At 39.2% G+C, this 17,951-nt stretch overlaps 1 protein-coding gene across 1 annotated transcript in view; it reads left to right on the forward strand.

Moving 5' to 3' along the window:
* Positions 1–17,951, forward strand: part of klf12a (Kruppel like factor 12a) — a 35,285-nt gene that overhangs the window by 15,206 nt on the left and 2,128 nt on the right. Inside the window, exons 3-5 of the mRNA XM_058380516.1 lie at positions 4,973–5,576; positions 7,929–8,067; positions 17,044–17,201. Coding sequence (XP_058236499.1) covers positions 4,973–5,576; positions 7,929–8,067; positions 17,044–17,201 — 901 coding nt within the window. The remainder of the gene's footprint in view (positions 1–4,972; positions 5,577–7,928; positions 8,068–17,043; positions 17,202–17,951) is intronic.

The raw sequence follows: 17,951 nt of genomic DNA on the forward strand, positions 1-17,951 counted from the left end.
GTCAGTCTATATAATCACAGTATATAATGGAGTCGGTCTATATAATCACAATATATAATGGAGTCGGTCTATATAATCAGAATATATAATGGAGTCGGTCTATATAATCAGAATATATAATGGAGTCGGTCTATATAATCACAGTACATAATGGAGTCGGTCTATATAATCACAATATATAATGGAGTCGGTCTATATAATCACAATATATAATGGAGTCAGTCTATATAATCACAGTATATAATGGAGTCAGTCTATATAATGGAGTCAGTCTATATAATCACAGTATATAATGGAGTCAGTCTATATAATGGAGTCAGTCTATATAATCACAGTATATAATGGAGTCAGTCTATATAATCACAGTATATAATGGAGTCAGTCTATATAATCAGAATATATAATGGAGTCAGTCTATATAATCAGAATATATAATGGAGTCAGTCTATATAATCAGAATATATAATGGAGTCAGTCTATATAATCACAGTATATAATGGAGTCAGTCTATATAATCACAGTATATAATGGAGTCAGTCTATATAATCAGAATATATAATGGAGTCAGTCTATATAATCAGAATATATAATGGAGTCAGTCTATATAATCAGAATATATAATGGAGTCAGTCTATATAATCAGAATATATAATGGAGTCAGTCTATATAATCACAGTATATAATGGAGTCAGTCTATATAATCACAGTATATAATGGAGTCAGTCTATATAATCAGAATATATAATGGAGTCAGTCTATATAATCAGAATATATAATGGAGTCAGTCTATATAATCAGAATATATAATGGAGTCAGTCTATATAATCAGAATATATAATGGAGTCAGTCTATATAATGGAGTCAGTCTATATAATCACAGTATATAATGGAGTCAGTCTATATAATCACAGTATATAATGGAGTCAGTCTATATAATCACAATATATAATGGAGTCAGTCTATATAATCACAGTATATAATGGAGTCAGTCTATATAATCACAGTATATAATGGAGTCAGTCTATATAATCACAGTATATAATGGAGTCAGTCTATATAATCACAGTATATAATGGAGTCAGTCTATATAATCACAGTATATAATGGAGTCAGTCTATATAATCATGGTATATAATGGAGTCAGTCTATATAATCACAGTATATAATGGAGTCAGTCTATATAATCAGAATATATAATGGAGTCGGTCTTTATGATCACAATATATAATGGAGTCAGTCTATATAATCAGAATATATAATGGAGTCAGTCTATATAATCACAATATATAATGGAGTCAGTCTATATAATCAGAATATATAATGGAGTCAGTCTATATAATCACAGTATATAATGGAGTCAGTCTATATAATCAGAATATTTAATGGAGTCGGTCTTTATGATCACAGTATATAATGGAGTCAGTCTATATAATCACAGTATATAATGGACTCAGTCTATATAATCACAATATATAATGGAGTCAGTCTATATAATCACAGTATATAATGGAGTCAGTCTATATAATCACAGTATATAATGGAGTCAGTCTATATAATCACGGTATATAATGGAGTCAGTCTATATAATCACAATATATAATGGAGTCAGTCTATATAATCACAGTATATAATGGAGTCAGTCTATATAATCAGAATATATAATGGAGTCAGTCTATATAATCAGAATATATAATGGAGTCAGTCTATATAATCACAGTATATAATGGAGTCAGTCTATATAATGGAGTCAGTCTATATAATCACAGTATATAATGGAGTCAGTCTATATAATCACAGTATATAATGGAGTCAGTCTATATAATCACAATATATAATGGAGTCAGTCTATATAATCACAATATATAATGGAGTCAGTCTTTATAATGGAGTCAGTCTATATAATCACAGTATATAATGGAGTCAGTCTATATAATCACAGTATATAATGGAGTCAGTCTATATAATCACAGTATATAATGGAGTCAGTCTATATAATCACAGTATATAATGGAGTCAGTCTATATAATCACAGTATATAATGGAGTCAGTCTATATAATCACAGTATATAATGGAGTCAATCTATATAATCACAGTATATAATGGAGTCAGTCTATATAATCACAGTATATAATGGAGTCAGTCTATATAATCAGAATATATAATGGAGTCGGTCTTTATGATCACAGTATATAATGGAGTCAGTCTATATGATCACAGTATATAATGGAGTCAGTCTATATAATCACAATATATAATGGAGTCAGTCTATATAATCACAGTATATAATGGAGTCAGTCTATATAATCACAATATATAATGGAGTCAGTCTATATAATCACAATATATAATGGAGTCAGTCTATATAATCAGAATATATAATGGAGTCAGTCTATATAATCAGAATATATAATGGAGTCAGTCTATATAATCACAGTATATAATGGAGTCAGTCTATATAATCAGAATATATAATGGAGTCGGTCTATATAATCACGGTATATAATGGAGTCAGTCTATATAATCACAGTATATAATGGAGTCAATCTATATAATCAGAATATATAATGGAGTCAGTCTATATAATCAGAATATATAATGGAGTCAGTCTATATAATCAGAATATATAATGGAGTCAGTCTATATAATCACAGTATATAATGGAGTCAGTCTATATAATCAGAATATATAATGGACTCAGTCTATATAATCACAGTATATAATGGAGTCAGTCTATATAATCACAGTATATAATGGAGTCAGTCTATATAATCACGATATATAATGGAGTCAGTCTATATAATCACAATATATAATGGACTCAGTCTATATAATCACAATATATAATGGAGTCAGTCTATATAATCACGGTATATAATGGAGTCAGTCTATATAATCACAATATATAATGGAGTCAGTCTATATAATCACAGTACATAATGGAGTCAGTCTATATAATCACAGTATATAATGGAGTCAGTCTATATAATGGAGTCAGTCTATATAACCACAGTATATAATGGAGTCAGTCTATATAATGGAGTCAGTCTATATAATCACAGTATATAATGGAGTCAGTCTATATAATGGAGTCAGTCTATATAATCACAGTATATAATGGAGTCAGTCTATATAATCACAGTATATAATGGAGTCAGTCTATATAATGGAGTCAGTCTATATAATCACAGTATATAATGGAGTCAGTCTATATAATGGAGTCAGTCTATATAATCACAGTATATAATGGAGTCAGTCTATATAATGGAGTCAGTCTATATAATCACAGTATATAATGGAGTCAGTCTATATAATCAGAATCTAATCAGCTATCTAATAAAAGAAAGATTTTAAAATTTAAGAATGCAGGTATTTTTTATTAGCGCGTGGCACTGGATTTCTTCATCTACTTTTTCTTTTCTTTTAGAAATCTATCTGAGCCTCAATGTTGACTGACACCTGCTGTCTGTTTCTGTCTCTCTCTCTCTCTCTCTCTCTCTCTCTGTGTGCCACTCTTTCTCTGTCTCTTTTTCTTTCTGTCTCTCTCTCTCTTTCTATGCCTACCTCTATCTCTCTGTCTGTCTTTCTCTCTCTCTTTCTATGCCTACCTCTATCTCTCTGTCTGTCTTTCTCTCTCTCTTTCTCTGCCTACCCCGATCTCTCTGTCTGTCTCTCTCTGTCTCTTTTTCTTTCTGTTTGTCTCTCTCTCCCTTTCTCTGCCTACCCCTATCTCTCTGTCTGTTTCTTGTCTCTCTATCTGTCTGTCTCTTTCTCTTTCTCTCAAACCCCCCCCCCATCTCTCTCTCTCTGTCCCACTGTGTTCACTCTTGTTTGCGTGAGGTTTTTGTGTGTGGGCTACAAAATAGCGGAGCGGACGGTTGAAGCATGCGTGTGCTGTTTGATCGGGCTCAGTGCCAAAGCATCTTTTTTTATTTCCTTGGAAACTTTGCTCCCCCCGTGCTGTCCTGAGCTTTCTGAGTTCGGAAAAAGAGAGGTAATCAGCAGAAGGAACCCCCTCCTTCGTTTTCCCTTCCGAATAAGGGGTTGGAAACGGGCTGTGTAGGAGGAGAAGAGGAACGATGAAGATGAGAAAATTAGACGAGAAAGAGAGAGAGAGAGAGAGAGAGAGAGAGAGAGAGAGAGAGAGAGAGAGAGAGATGAGGTTTCAAAACAAGTTTCATTTCAGTTGAGAAACCTCCAAGCCAGCCAACCGCAGGAAACACAGCGGAAAATTAGGGCACATTTTGTTTGACACTGTCTATAATGTAAGTGTGAGCGCTCTGACAAATAAGTATGGTTTACTGCACGTGGCTGGAGAATAAAGATGCCGTCTGTTACGTTTAAAAGCCTGGGAAGATCTGGTCATTTAAATAAAAACGTGTGAAAAATGATAATGGTTTGCAATTTTGTCTTGCAGTAGATCTGCCTACCTTCCTCTTTTCAGTCTCTTTTGTTGTTGTTGTTGTTTTTTCTGGCCCAGAAATCTGTCATCCTTCATCAATTTAGCTCAGCTTCTTTTGTTTATAAGGCAACCTGAAGGGTTTTTTATTTAAAAATAAATAAAATAAAAAATATTAATAAAAAATTATAAAATAAATAAATAAATAAATAAATAAATAAATAAATAAATAAATAATAATATAAAAAAGTGTGAAGCTACTTGGGGTGGGAAGGATTGTCATTCATAATGTTTTTCTCTTCTCCTCAGCAGAGGCTGATGGAACCAAACTTTACACATGGCTCCTTTAAATTCAACTTGCTAAACTGCTTAAATGATCAGTCAAATAAAAACCTAGCTAGTTAAAAAAACTGACTAGCTTAACTTAGATAATGACATTTTAATATATATTTTCATTTAACATATATATATATATATCATCCCGCAAATAAAGTTTATGATAGGAGTCTATATTTAAATATCTTAAATATAGATATAAATATAGAATATATTAAACATATTCCTTTTCTCAACAGTCTCCCGAGATCCGTAGCTACGCAGACATGGGCGTGTTGGTGATGGAAAGAAGGTTCCGGACTCATTCTCCCGAAAAACGCTTTCCGACAGACCTGTTCCAGATCCAGACCGAGCCTGTCGATCTTTCCACCAACAGATCCCGCTCTTCACCATCATCATCATCATCATCATCGTCATCATCATCATCTTCATCATCATCATCATCATCACCCCCTTCATCTTTGCTGCGATTCTCGCCACGTTCCCCGCCGGTCCCATCCACCAGGTCTTCTTCCTCATCTTCATTATCATCAGCATCATCGTTATCCTCATCATCGTCATTATCGCTGCCTTCATCCTCGCCTCCGTCCGTCATAACTCCCGTGCCACGGTTAAAGATGTCTCCGTCGAGGGTGACGTCTCCGCCCTCCATCGCTCGCAGGGGGCAGCCGTTCCTGCACATACCCCAGGTCATGCCTACGTGCCCTACCCCCATCCACCTGCACCCCCGCAGAGTCCCCGTGGTGGTACAGCCCATGCCGCTGGTCTACGCCGGGGTCGGTTCTCTGGGACCTGGAGGCCTCATGGCACCCATGCTGGAAGAAAGCAGGATACACAGAAAAGGTGAGACAGAGTTCAGCTGAAAGAGAGAGAGACAGAGAGAGAGAGAGAGAGAGAGAGAGAGAGAGAGAGAGAGAGAATGTATGCTTTTAATAGACAAACATGGCAGAATAACTGATGGTTCTCTGTATAGTTTACAGATTCTCAGCTCTTCCCCTTCCTTAACGTCTGTACCTTTCCAACTCTGGCACTGGCTTTGACATTTGTTCTATTTCACCCTTCCCATTCTCTCTCTCTCTCTCTCTCTCTCTCTCTTACACACACTTCCCCTTTTTTCTATCTGTCTCACTTTCTTTCTCATCTGCAAAATCCTCTCCGAGACCTGCAATCTCATCAGCGTTAATGACACAACCCAGAACCCAACGAAGTCTTGAGCCACCACTGCTTGGTTTTCCGAGACTTTCTTCACACTCTTTCTTCAATCAGAAACAAGTTTAAAGTTTAAACAAGCAAATTACTTTAAAGCTGCCGTCCATAAAGTTGAACCATGCTTCTGTAGCCCTGTACCAATCCTAGAATTTCAAATAGACGTTACTTTAAAAACTGTGATTTGCACTTTTACCTAATTAGATCTGCATGGTTTATGTGGTTTATAATTTCTGGCCCTGAAAATAGCTCCTCCCCTTTTAATCTGAACCACGTCTTACTAGGCATTTGCAGTTTTATTCGTCGTCTGAGGAGGAAGGCGAACACTCTTCATTAAAAGATTTGAAATACGCTTCACAGAGGGTGGATGGCAAATGGCGCCAAAAATCACGGACCGCTCCTTTAATTGAAAGTCTCAGGACTGTATAGCTACCAGGAACGTTTATGAGCTTGCTATGTTTTCTTGTATTGTGTTTGCTTCGATAGTTTAGGTAAGGAGACTGATATGTAGGTCTTGAACACACACACACACACATTTTTCTCAGGGCAGTCTGTCTGCTTTTCCGAAACAAGCGCTGTTTATAACAGGCTTAGTGGCAGTTGAGGATTTTCTTGTTCCCTTTCTCTTTTTAACCTCGTTCTTTTGAAATAGAGCAGACAGAGAGGTTACCTAACACCAACCTCCTATAACACACACACACACACACACACACACACGAACAAACACTTTCTCACACACACACACACTTCAAGTATGATCTGTTTAAAACCAAAAGAAAATAAAGATCTTTCTTCAGGGCCTATGCCCTCTACTGTGTCTAGAGAGGTTTCCATGGCAACAACAAGGCGACGCAATTAGCCATAACACTTCAGTAAGTGTAAAAGATCATTTGTAAATGAATATCAACAATAAAAGCGCAAAACTCCACAGACAGACACATCCGGCTACAGTTGCACAGGATGTGATTTATACGCGTTTGTGTTTAGCAGGAAATCCTGTACGTTTCACGGCTCTAGTCGTCAGGTTTAGCATCAATTAGCTGAGTCACAGAGACTTATTAGAAAAAAGCTGAAAGGAAAATCCCAGCGTCTGATGGTGCGAATAAAACCTTCCTGATACCGAAAGTCTTTTCTGTTTTTCATGTAAATATCTTTCCAGATAAGAGCTTCATTCGTTCCAGATTACAGTAAAAACAAAAAAAACAAAAAAAAGATGAGCTTGATCTTTGATCAGAATCTGAAAAATCACTTCATATGTCACATCTGTAAGCAATTTTTCTTCTCCTCGTGATCTTAAAAACATGACCGAGGAACTTCACATGAGCAAAATGTAAAGATTGAAAGATATTAGAACACTGAGAATCCTTACAGATGAGGTTTCGTGAGGTGAATTCTACACTGAAAGAAAGCCTGACAAAAAAAAACAGCTAGCTAGCATGTTAGCTTACTACTAGTCAGCTTGTCATAGCCGTGAGGAAATATTTCAGTCTGTGTGTTGTCATCTTCTCAGAGATTTATATACAAACCTGCTCACAAGTAATGTTTAACTAACACCGAGGATTTATAGATTAGCTAAGTGAGCTAGTTAGCTCGATGAAAATTCTGTAGTTTTCAGTTGCAAGTAGAACATATTAAAGCCGTTAGGTCAGTTTACCTCAGAAAGACAAACCAGGCTCATAGTCAACTTCCCCAAAATATTTAGTTTCGTCTTCTTACTCTTTCTGTTTTAAACGCTAGAATGTTTATTTAGCGCTGTGCTAACAGATAAACCCTGTTTTTTTTGACAGAAATCATGTTTTTAATATTCTCATAAAGACCTCATGAGGTAAATAAATGTGTCATTTTATTTCTGCCATCCATTTTGTTGACCACAGCAGAAATTCTTATTGCTTATATCCTGTGTCTAGTTGTGTGTTGTTTTGTTTGTTTGTTTGTTTGTTCATATGTACACCATGTCTCTAACCCCGCCCTCTTCATCCTCCTCTCCAGTCACACACAGAGTACCAGATGGACTGTCTCCACGGCGATCCTTGAGTGACAGCGAGGACGACGACCTGCCCAATGTGACGTTGGACAGCGTGAACGAGACCGGCTCTACCGCCCTGACCATCGCCCGTGCTGTACAGGAGTGAGTATTATATTACACACGCACACACACACACACACACACACACTTTATGCCACGAAATAGTGTTTCTCTGTGGTTGTTATTTGTGGTTTCTCTGTGTGGTCATTTGGATGGTTAATAAGTTTAGGATTTTTAGCTTCTTGTCTGAACATTTAACCTTTAACCCCAGAATGAAAAAACAATTTATTATTATTATTATTATTATTATTATTTACTAATTAATGGTTCTAGCTTTGGCGGCAGCACGGTGGCTTATTGGTTAGCACTGTTGCCTCACAGCAAGAAGGCCCTGGGTTCGAAAGGGGCCTTTCTGAGTGGAGTTTGCATGTTCTCCCTGTGCCTGCATGGGTTTACTCTGGGTACTCTGGTTTCCTCCATGTATACTAGGTTGATTGGTAATTCTAAATTGCCCATAGGAGTGAGTGTGTGGTTGTCTGTATATGTGTGTGGCCCTGCAATGGACTGGTGACCTGTCCAGGATGTACCCCTGCCTTTTGCCCAGTGTGCACTGGGATAGGCTCCAGGAGATCCCCATGACCCTACTTACGACTAAAGTGGGTATAGAAAATGGATGGATGGATCCTATGCTAAAATGGTTCCTATAGAGGGATATGTTTTTACTGGAGTATTTTGTTTGTTTGAGAATGTCCTTACAATAAATGAACCTTCAGGGTTCCTTGGATGGTTACCAGTTAGCAGAAAAAATGTGGTTCTACTTTAATGGAATCTTGAATGGGAAAACTTCAGGTGTAAGGTTCAGCCTAGAAACTTTAAGGGTTCTTCTCTCGAGACAAATCAAAGAACTCTTTCAGGTGTAAACCTGTGTATGTGGATGTATAGTAATATTTTCATACACTTGTAAAGAAAAGGGAACTTCGGTGGTTATTTTGATGCTTCACGGTTCTAGATGTTGGAACCTTTTCTGAATGGAAACTATGTTTGGTAACCCTTTACATATTCCCTCTTTTTTTTCAAGCTTGTCCAACTAACTGTACTACTGGTTCTTGTAAGTTCTTTGGATTCAAGGTTTATACAGACGCTCTACTTGGAAATCTTCCTAAACGGGAAAGTTGTGTTTAATCTAGAACCTGTAACAGTTCTCATAAAGTGCTCAGTGTGATATTTTGTTCGAAATAGTAATATTTTCACACTCTGTTACAGAAAAGTGGACGTCGGTGGTTCTTGAGATGTTTAGTTAAAGGTTCTAGATGCCAAGGTTCTCCTGGGAACCTTTTATAAATGGGAATGTTATCCATTGAATAAATGGACAACTGAATAATCCTTAGGTTTATTTGCTGTGGGTTTGTCCCCCTCCCTCCCCCACCCTCCCCTTCCCCCAAAGCATGAATTCAGTGGTTCTTGCTTTGTAAAGAGGTTCTGCTTGGAAACTGGAACGGGAAACCCAAAGCTGTAGGGTTCTAAATAATTTCTCCTAAAAAATACAAACAAACTTGAAAAGAACTCTTTAGGGTCTTGAATGGAACCACAAGCTTACAGTTAAATACTTGAAAGCAAACACTTCTTTTGTTCGATTCTATACAATAAGTTTAAGAAATTCCTTTGATGACCAAATCAAAGAGCCTTTCTAGGTGTTTAGGTGTCTCACACACACACACACACACACACACACACAGACGAGAAGACATATTCACAGCCACAAGTGTCTGCAATTTATTTATAATGCGCACAAGAAAATCCCACAAAGATCCTCAATAATCTGTCATTGTGTTAGAGTTACGCACATCGCCGGACAGCCTGAAACGTGGCACGTTTAGATATAAAAAATAAATAAAAAAAACTCCCACTCTGTGTGTGTGTGTGTCATCCAGCTGCTTTTGTCTCTCAGTTTGATAGAATTTTGTGGAGACACTTTCCATGTCAGCATGAATTCATCATCATTATAAATGGGCACTTGTGAAGGAATGGCAGATGTGCAGGTGTGTGTGTGTGTGTGTGTGTGTGTGTGTAGTTCAGCCCAAAGGGAAGCTCATTAATAAAGGAATTCTCCCCGGAGGGTGACAGAGGCTCCTCCATATTCAGAATGCCCGCAAGGCTCGTGTGTTACGGTGCGGCCGTGCCAGCTGATGGGCACACCAGGGGGAGGAAGAGGAACATGGCTGCCAGCAGTGCGGAGCTCTGTGCCAAGCCTCAAGGCAACAATGTGTTTGAATGTGTCCTGGGGTGTGTGTGTGTGTGTGTGAGAGAGAGAGAGAGAGAGAGGCCGGATGAGCTGGCTAATGCACTCTGCCGTTCCTTAAAATCATTGTTTGCTCAGGTCTCGGAGGGAGTGTGTTTCAGGGACGCAGGTGCACGAGGCGACCAGGTTCATGTCACATAAACCCGATTGGCTTCTCCTGATTCCGGGTCAGTTAAACGCACCGGACGCCATTGTCCTGCGTGTCAGAGACCGTTAGCGAACTGATCCAAGCTCAGTGGCACTGCCATGCACGTCCTCGCTGCAGGAAAGCCCCTTCCCGTGCCTCCAGGAGGAAAAAATGTTTAAACAAAAGACGGAACAAAAGAACAAGCGCCACCGTTTTTAGATGCCGTTCAGCTGCAGCTTCCCTCTGCCTCATTCAGCCTTCACTACAAAACAACAGAATAAAAACATCTAGAACACAAACACCTCACAACTTACAGCTTCATCAATTCATAACTCCATCAACTAACTCCATCAGCTCACAACTCCATCAGCTCACAACTCCATCAGCTCACAACTCCATCAGCTCAAACATCCATCATCTAACTCCATCAGCTCACAACTCCATCAGCTCAAACATCCATCATCTAACTCCATCAGCTCACAACTTACAGCTTCATCAATTCATAACTCCATCAACTAACTCCATCAGCTCACAACTCCATCAGCTCAAACATCCATCATCTAACTCCATCAGCTCACAACTTACAGCTTCATCAATTCATAACTCCATCAACTAACTCCATCAGCTCACAACTCCATCAGCTCAAACATCCATCATCTAACTCCATCAGCTCACAACTTACAGCTTCATCAATTCATAACTCCATCAACTAACTCCATCAGCTCACAACTCCATCAGCTCAAACATCCATCATCTAACTCCATCAGCTCACAACTTACAGCTTCATCAATTCATAACTCCATCAACTAACTCCATCAGCTCACAACTCCATCAGCTCACAACTCCATCAGCTCAAACATCCATCATCTAACTCCATCAGCTCACAACTCCATCAGCTCAAACATCCATCATCTAACTCCATCAGCTCACAACTCCATCAGCTCACAACTCCATCAGCTCAAACATCCATCAACTAACTCCATCAGCTCACAACTCCATCAGCTCACAACTCCATCAGCTCAAACATCCATCAACTAACTCCATCAGCTCACAACTCCATCAGCTCAAACATCCATCATCTAACTCCATCAGCTCACAACTCCATCAGCTCAAACATCCATCATCTAACTCCATCAGCTCACAACTCCATCAGCTCACAACTCCATCAGCTCAAACATCCATCATCTAACTCCATCAGCTCACAACTCCATCAGCTCACAACTCCATCAGCTCAAACATCCATCATCTAACTCCATCAGCTCACAACTCCATCAGCTCAAACATCCATCATCTAACTCCATCAGCTCACAACTCCATCAGCTCAAACATCCATCAACTAACTCCATCAGCTCACAACTCCATCAGCTCACAACTCCATCAGCTCAAACATCCATCATCTAACTCCATCAGCTCACAACTCCATCAGCTCACAACTCCATCAGCTCAAACATCCATCAACTAACTCCATCAGCTCACAACTCCATCAGCTCACAACTCCATCAGCTCAAACATCCATCATCTAACTCCATCAGCTCACAACTCCATCAGCTCACAACTCCATCAGCTCAAACATCCATCATCTAACTCCATCAGCTCACAACTCCATCAGCTCACAACTCCATCAGCTCAAACATCCATCAACTAACTCCATCAGCTCACAACTCCATCAGCTCACAACTCCATCAGCTCAAACATCCATCAACTAACTCCATCAGCTCACAACTCCATCAGCTCAAACATCCATCATCTAACTCCATCAGCTCACAACTCCATCAGCTCACAACTCCATCAGCTCAAACATCCATCAACTAACTCCATCAGCTCACAACTCCATCAGCTCACAACTCCATCAGCTCACAACTCCATCAGCTCAAACATCCATCAACTAACTCCATCAGCTCACAACTCCATCAGCTCAAACATCCATCATCTAACTCCATCAGCTCACAACTCCATCAGCTCACAACTCCATCAGCTCAAACATCCATCAACTAACTCCATCAGCTCACAACTCCATCAACTCACAACTCCATCAACTAACTCCATCAACTCACAACTCCATCAGCTCAAACATCCATCAACTAACTCCATCAGCTCACAGCGCCATCAACTAACTCCATCAGCTCAAACATCCATCAACTAACTCCATCAGCTCACAACTCCATCAGCTCAAACATCCATCAACTAACTCCATCAGCTCACAACTCCATCAGCTCAAACATCCATCAACTAACTCCATCAGCTCACAGCGCCATCAACTAACTCCATCAGCTCACAACTCCATCAACTAACTCCATCAGCTCACAACTCCATCAGCTCACAACTCCATCAGCTCAAACATCCATCAACTAACTCCATCAGCTCACAACTCCATCAGCTCAAACATCCATCATCTAACTCCATCAGCTCACAACTCCATCAGCTCAAACATCCATCAACTAACTCCATCAGCTCACAACTCCATCAGCTCAAACATCCATCAACTAACTCCATCAGCTCACAACTCCATCAGCTCAAACATCCATCAACTAACTCCATCAGCTCACAGCGCCATCAGCTCAAACATCCATCAACTAACTCCATCAGCTCACAACTCCATCAACTAACTCCATCAACTCACAACTCCATCAACTAACTCCATCAACTCACAACTCCATCAACTAACTCCATCAACTCACATCTCCATCAGCTCAAACATCCATCAACTAACTCCATCAGCTCACAGCACCATCAACTATCTCCATCAGCTCAAATATCCATCAGTTCATAACTCCATCAACTAACTCCATCAGCTCAAATCTCCATCATCTAACTCCATCAGCTCACAACTCCATCAACTTACTCCATCAGCTCACACCTCCATCAGCTCACACCTCCATCATCTAACTCCATCAGCTCATAACTCCATCAACTAACTCCATCAGCTCACAACTCCATCAACTAACTCCATCAGCTCACAACTTCATCAACTAACTCCATCAGCTCACAACTCCATCAACTAACTCTATCAGCTCACACCTCCATCAGCTCACACCTCCATCATCTAACTCCATCAGCTCACAACTCCATCAACTAACTCTATCAGCTCACAACTTCATCAACTAACTCCATCAGCTCACAACTCCATCAACTAACTCCATCAGCTCACACCTCCATCAGCTCACACCTCCATCATCTAACTCCATCAGCTCACAACTCCATCAACTAACTCCATCAGCTCACACCTCCATCAGCTCACAACTCCATCAACTAACTCCATCAGCTCACAACTCTATTAGCTCAAACATGCATCAGCTCACAACTCCATCAACTAATTCCATCAGCTCACAACTCCATCAACTAACTCCATCAGCTCACAACTCCATCAACTAACTCCATCAGCTCAAATCTCCATCAACTAAACCATCAGCTCACAACTCCATCAACTAACCCCATCAGCTCATAACTCCATCAACTAACTCCATAAACTAAACCATCAGCTCAAACATCCATCAGCTCACAACTCCATCAACTAACTCCATCAGCTTATAACTCCATCAGCTCAAACATCCATCAGCTCACAACTCCATCAACTAACTCCATCAGCTTATAACTCCATCAGATCAAACATCCATCAGCTCACAACTCCATCAACTAACTCCATCAACTAACTCCATCAGCTCAAATCTTGATCAGTTCAAATCTCCATCAGCTCAAATCTCCATGAACTCACTCCTCCATCAGCTCACACCTCCATGACCTCTAACCTCCATCAGCTCACTCCTTCCTCAAATAAAACCTCCATTAGCTCACTCCTCCATCATCTCACACCTCCATTATCTCAAATCTCCATCAGCTCACACCTCCATCAGCTCGCATGTCAATCATATCAAATCTCCATCAGCTCACACCTCCATCAGCTCGCATCACCGTCAGCTCACACTTCCATCATCTCAAATCTCCATTAACTTGTAACACCATCAGCTCAAACTTCCATCAGCTCAAATCTCCATCAGCACACACCTCCATCACCTCAAACCTTCATCAGCCTAAACCTCCATCAACTCAAACCTCCATTAACTTACACCTTTATCAGCTCACACCTTCATCATCTAAAATCTCCATCAGCTCAAACTTCCATCAGCTCAAACCTCCATCAACTCATAACTCCATCAACTCAAACCTCCATTAACTTACACCTTTATCAGCTCACACCTTCATCATCTAAAATCTCCATCAGCTCAAACTTCCATCAGCTCAAACCTCCATCAACTCATAACTCCATCATCTCACACCTCCATCAGCTCATAGTTTTGTGATGTCATAACAGGTCTCACAGCTGACCAGTCAGGAGCTTTATTTAAATCAGCTCAGACTTGTCTTTCTTTCTTTCTTTCTTTCTTTCTTTCTTTCTTTCTTTCTTTCTGTTTTGATTTAATTAAAGCGTATATCATTTCATCCCTCCGTGACTTCAAGTTCCTGACCCAGTGTACTGGCACAGCATGATGTCATCCCTAACTCCGTCTGTTTGCTATGACCTCGACTCTACACACTTCCTCCTGCGTGAAGCAGAAAATCTGATGATGATCTCCAAATCCAGCATCCCTAAGATTTGCAGATCTCCTGAGACTCGGGCATGTCAAAGCTTCTTTAAAGCCAGCCTGACGACGACCCTCTGCACTCTCAGCTCCCTCCGTCACGTCTCGTGCAGAATCGGTGAATCATTTTCTCCTCTCTGTTTTGGGACAGAATGAGAGGAGAGAAGATGTGGGAGTCGAGTCAAGCTTCTTTTTCCCCTCCATCTCCTCTGGGCTCCCAAAAGAGTTCGAGCTGCCAACAGCCACAGGTGGCCGTTCTCCCCTTTCCACATGACACACACACACACTCTCTCTCTCTCTCACACACACACACACACACACACACACTCACTCACAAATGATGTACCCCTGTAGCCCAAGAGAAACAGGAAGTGAGTCTGCAGGGGGTGAGGAACAACTCCCAAAGTTATTCAGATAAAGCCTGTTGGACTCAAACCACTGATCCTGTGTGTTTGTTTTGTGTTTTACTGTGTGCCATGTATGACTTCCTCAGAGAGAAAGAGAAAAGAGAGAGAACGCGTTCATGTTCAGATGTTGTTTACTTTCTTGTTTTGTTTTTCATCTTTTTTCAAAGTTTTAGATGGAAATTGTTTACGCCTCCCGAATATGTTTATGGATAAATACATTCCTTCTTCATCTGGAATCAGAGACAGATTCAGGGCGGAGCTGCGTGCTGGCAGTTTAATAGCAGCGCTGCAGCTCCCTCTAGTGACCGGATTTATTATTACTGCTAAAGCGGCTCACTTTTACATTAAAGCGCCTGATTCCTGCTGGAGGAAATATCTCACACTAAAATAAAAAAATAAATTATAAAATAAAAATTATTTTAAATAGGTGTATTGGCTGAATAACATTTATAATGTGACTTACTATTAGCAGGGAAAAAAATCAGTAAATTGTTAAATGTTTGCCTTTCTTACTTACTAAATGTATTTATTTATTTATTTATTTAATATTTGTTATCTTGTTTTAGATTATTTTATTTTCATTTCCTTTCACATTTTTTCCTGTTGCCTTTTGTCGTTCCTCAAGTGTTTCTATATTTATTTCATTTATTTTTAATCCCTTTCTTATTGCAATTTTTTTAATCCTTCCTTTATTCCTTTTTATTTTTCCTCTTCCTTTTGTTCTTTCTCTCCTTCCTTAACTTTCCCCTCTATCATTTCTTTTATATTTCCTTCCATTCTCTCTTTTCCTTTCTTCTCACTTTTATTTTTGTTCTTTCTTTAGTCCTCTTATTCTTTGTTTTTTTTTTAATTCTCCATTTCCTTCCTTTATTTTTTACTCACTTTCTCCCCTTTATTTCCTCTCTTTATTTATCCCCCCCCCACTTAACTTTCCTCTCCTTCTTTTCTGTTTCTTACGTTCTTCCTGTATATTTCCTTTTTTCTCTCTTTCTTCGTTTTATTTTTACTTTTGTTCTTTCTTTATTTCTTTTTTTTTTTGGAGTGGGAGTCTTTCTCTATTTGCCTTTTTTTATTTTTCAATTTCTTTCTTTACTATATCTTTAAAAAATTCTCTTCACTCTTTCTTTCTTTCTTTCTTTCTTTCTTTCTTTCTTTCTTTCTTTCTTTCTTTCTTTCTTTCTTTCTTTCTTTCTTTCTTTCTCTTATTTCTTTGGGGATGTTTTTCCTTTCTGCCTTTCTTCTTTTATTTTTTCTTCTCTTTATTTTGTCTTTATTCACTGTCCAGTTGTGACCTTCCAAAAATGACCAATGATTTAATTTTTTTCATAATGCCTGCATTTCTTCACCTCTTTATTTCCCTGTTGTTTATTTTTCTCTTTCCTCTGTTATCACCCATTATTCAGGGATAAAAAATCTGCCTTCATTCACAGTGCATATGTTCTCCCTGACCGTTATTGCTTTCATTTATTAATCGGTTAATTGAATAATTGGTTGATTGATCATTTTTATATTTGTTAAAAAAGTCTTGGGATGAAGTTTTAAGTGTTTCTCAGCATCATCTGTATTGAGCTCATTTACAGTTCTGCCTTAAAATCATCAGCACTGTTCTGCTTTAGTCACAATATAAAAATAAAAATATAAAAAAAATGATTATTTGTTTGTTTGCAGCTCCATGTTGCCGTTCAGCATCGAGAGCATGCGGAGGTCGAGGCGGCCCGAGTCTCCTGACACCAAGAGGAGGCGCATCCACCGCTGTGAGTTTGAGGGCTGCAGTAAAGTTTACACCAAGAGCTCTCACCTCAAAGCCCACAGGAGGACACACACCGGTGAGTCTGAGAGAATGGACACCCCTTAACATGTCTGATAAACAGATAGATAGATAGATAGATAGATAGATAGATAGATAGATAGATAGATAGATAGATAGAGAGATAGAGAGATAGAGAGATATTTTTTATTTCCTATGAGATACAACACACAGAAATGAAAAATTATACATATATATTTTGTGGTTCTGGGATGATGTACAGTCTGGAAATGACATGATATACACCGATCAGCCATAACATTATGACCGCCTGCCTAATATTGTGTTGGTCCCCCTTTTGCTGCCAAAACAGCCCTGACCCTTTGAGAAATGGACTCCCTGAAGGTGTGATGTGGTATCTGGCACCAAGATGTAAGCAGCAGATCCTTTAAGTCCTGTAAGTTGCAGGGTGGGGCCTCCATGGGCAACCTACAGGACTTAAAGGATACTTTTGATAGATACTGACCACTGCAGACCGGGAACACCTCCACAAGAGCTGCAGTTTTGGAGATGCTCTGATCCAGACGTCTATCGGCCATCACAATCTCGCCCTTGTCAAACTCGCTCAAATCCTTACGCTTGTCCATTTTTTCTAATTCTAACACATAAACTTTGAGGACAAAATGTTGACTTGCTGCCTGATATATCCCACCCACTAAAAGGTGCCATGATGAGGAGATCATCAGTCACTTCACCTCTCACTAATAGATCACCTTTCTGTGATCAGCCGTTTTTGCTCTGATACGCCAGTTTGTTGGGGGGAAAAATC

This window comes from Hemibagrus wyckioides, linkage group LG26 (genome assembly GCF_019097595.1).
Source record: "Hemibagrus wyckioides isolate EC202008001 linkage group LG26, SWU_Hwy_1.0, whole genome shotgun sequence".
Classification (NCBI taxonomy): domain Eukaryota; kingdom Metazoa; phylum Chordata; class Actinopteri; order Siluriformes; family Bagridae; genus Hemibagrus; species Hemibagrus wyckioides.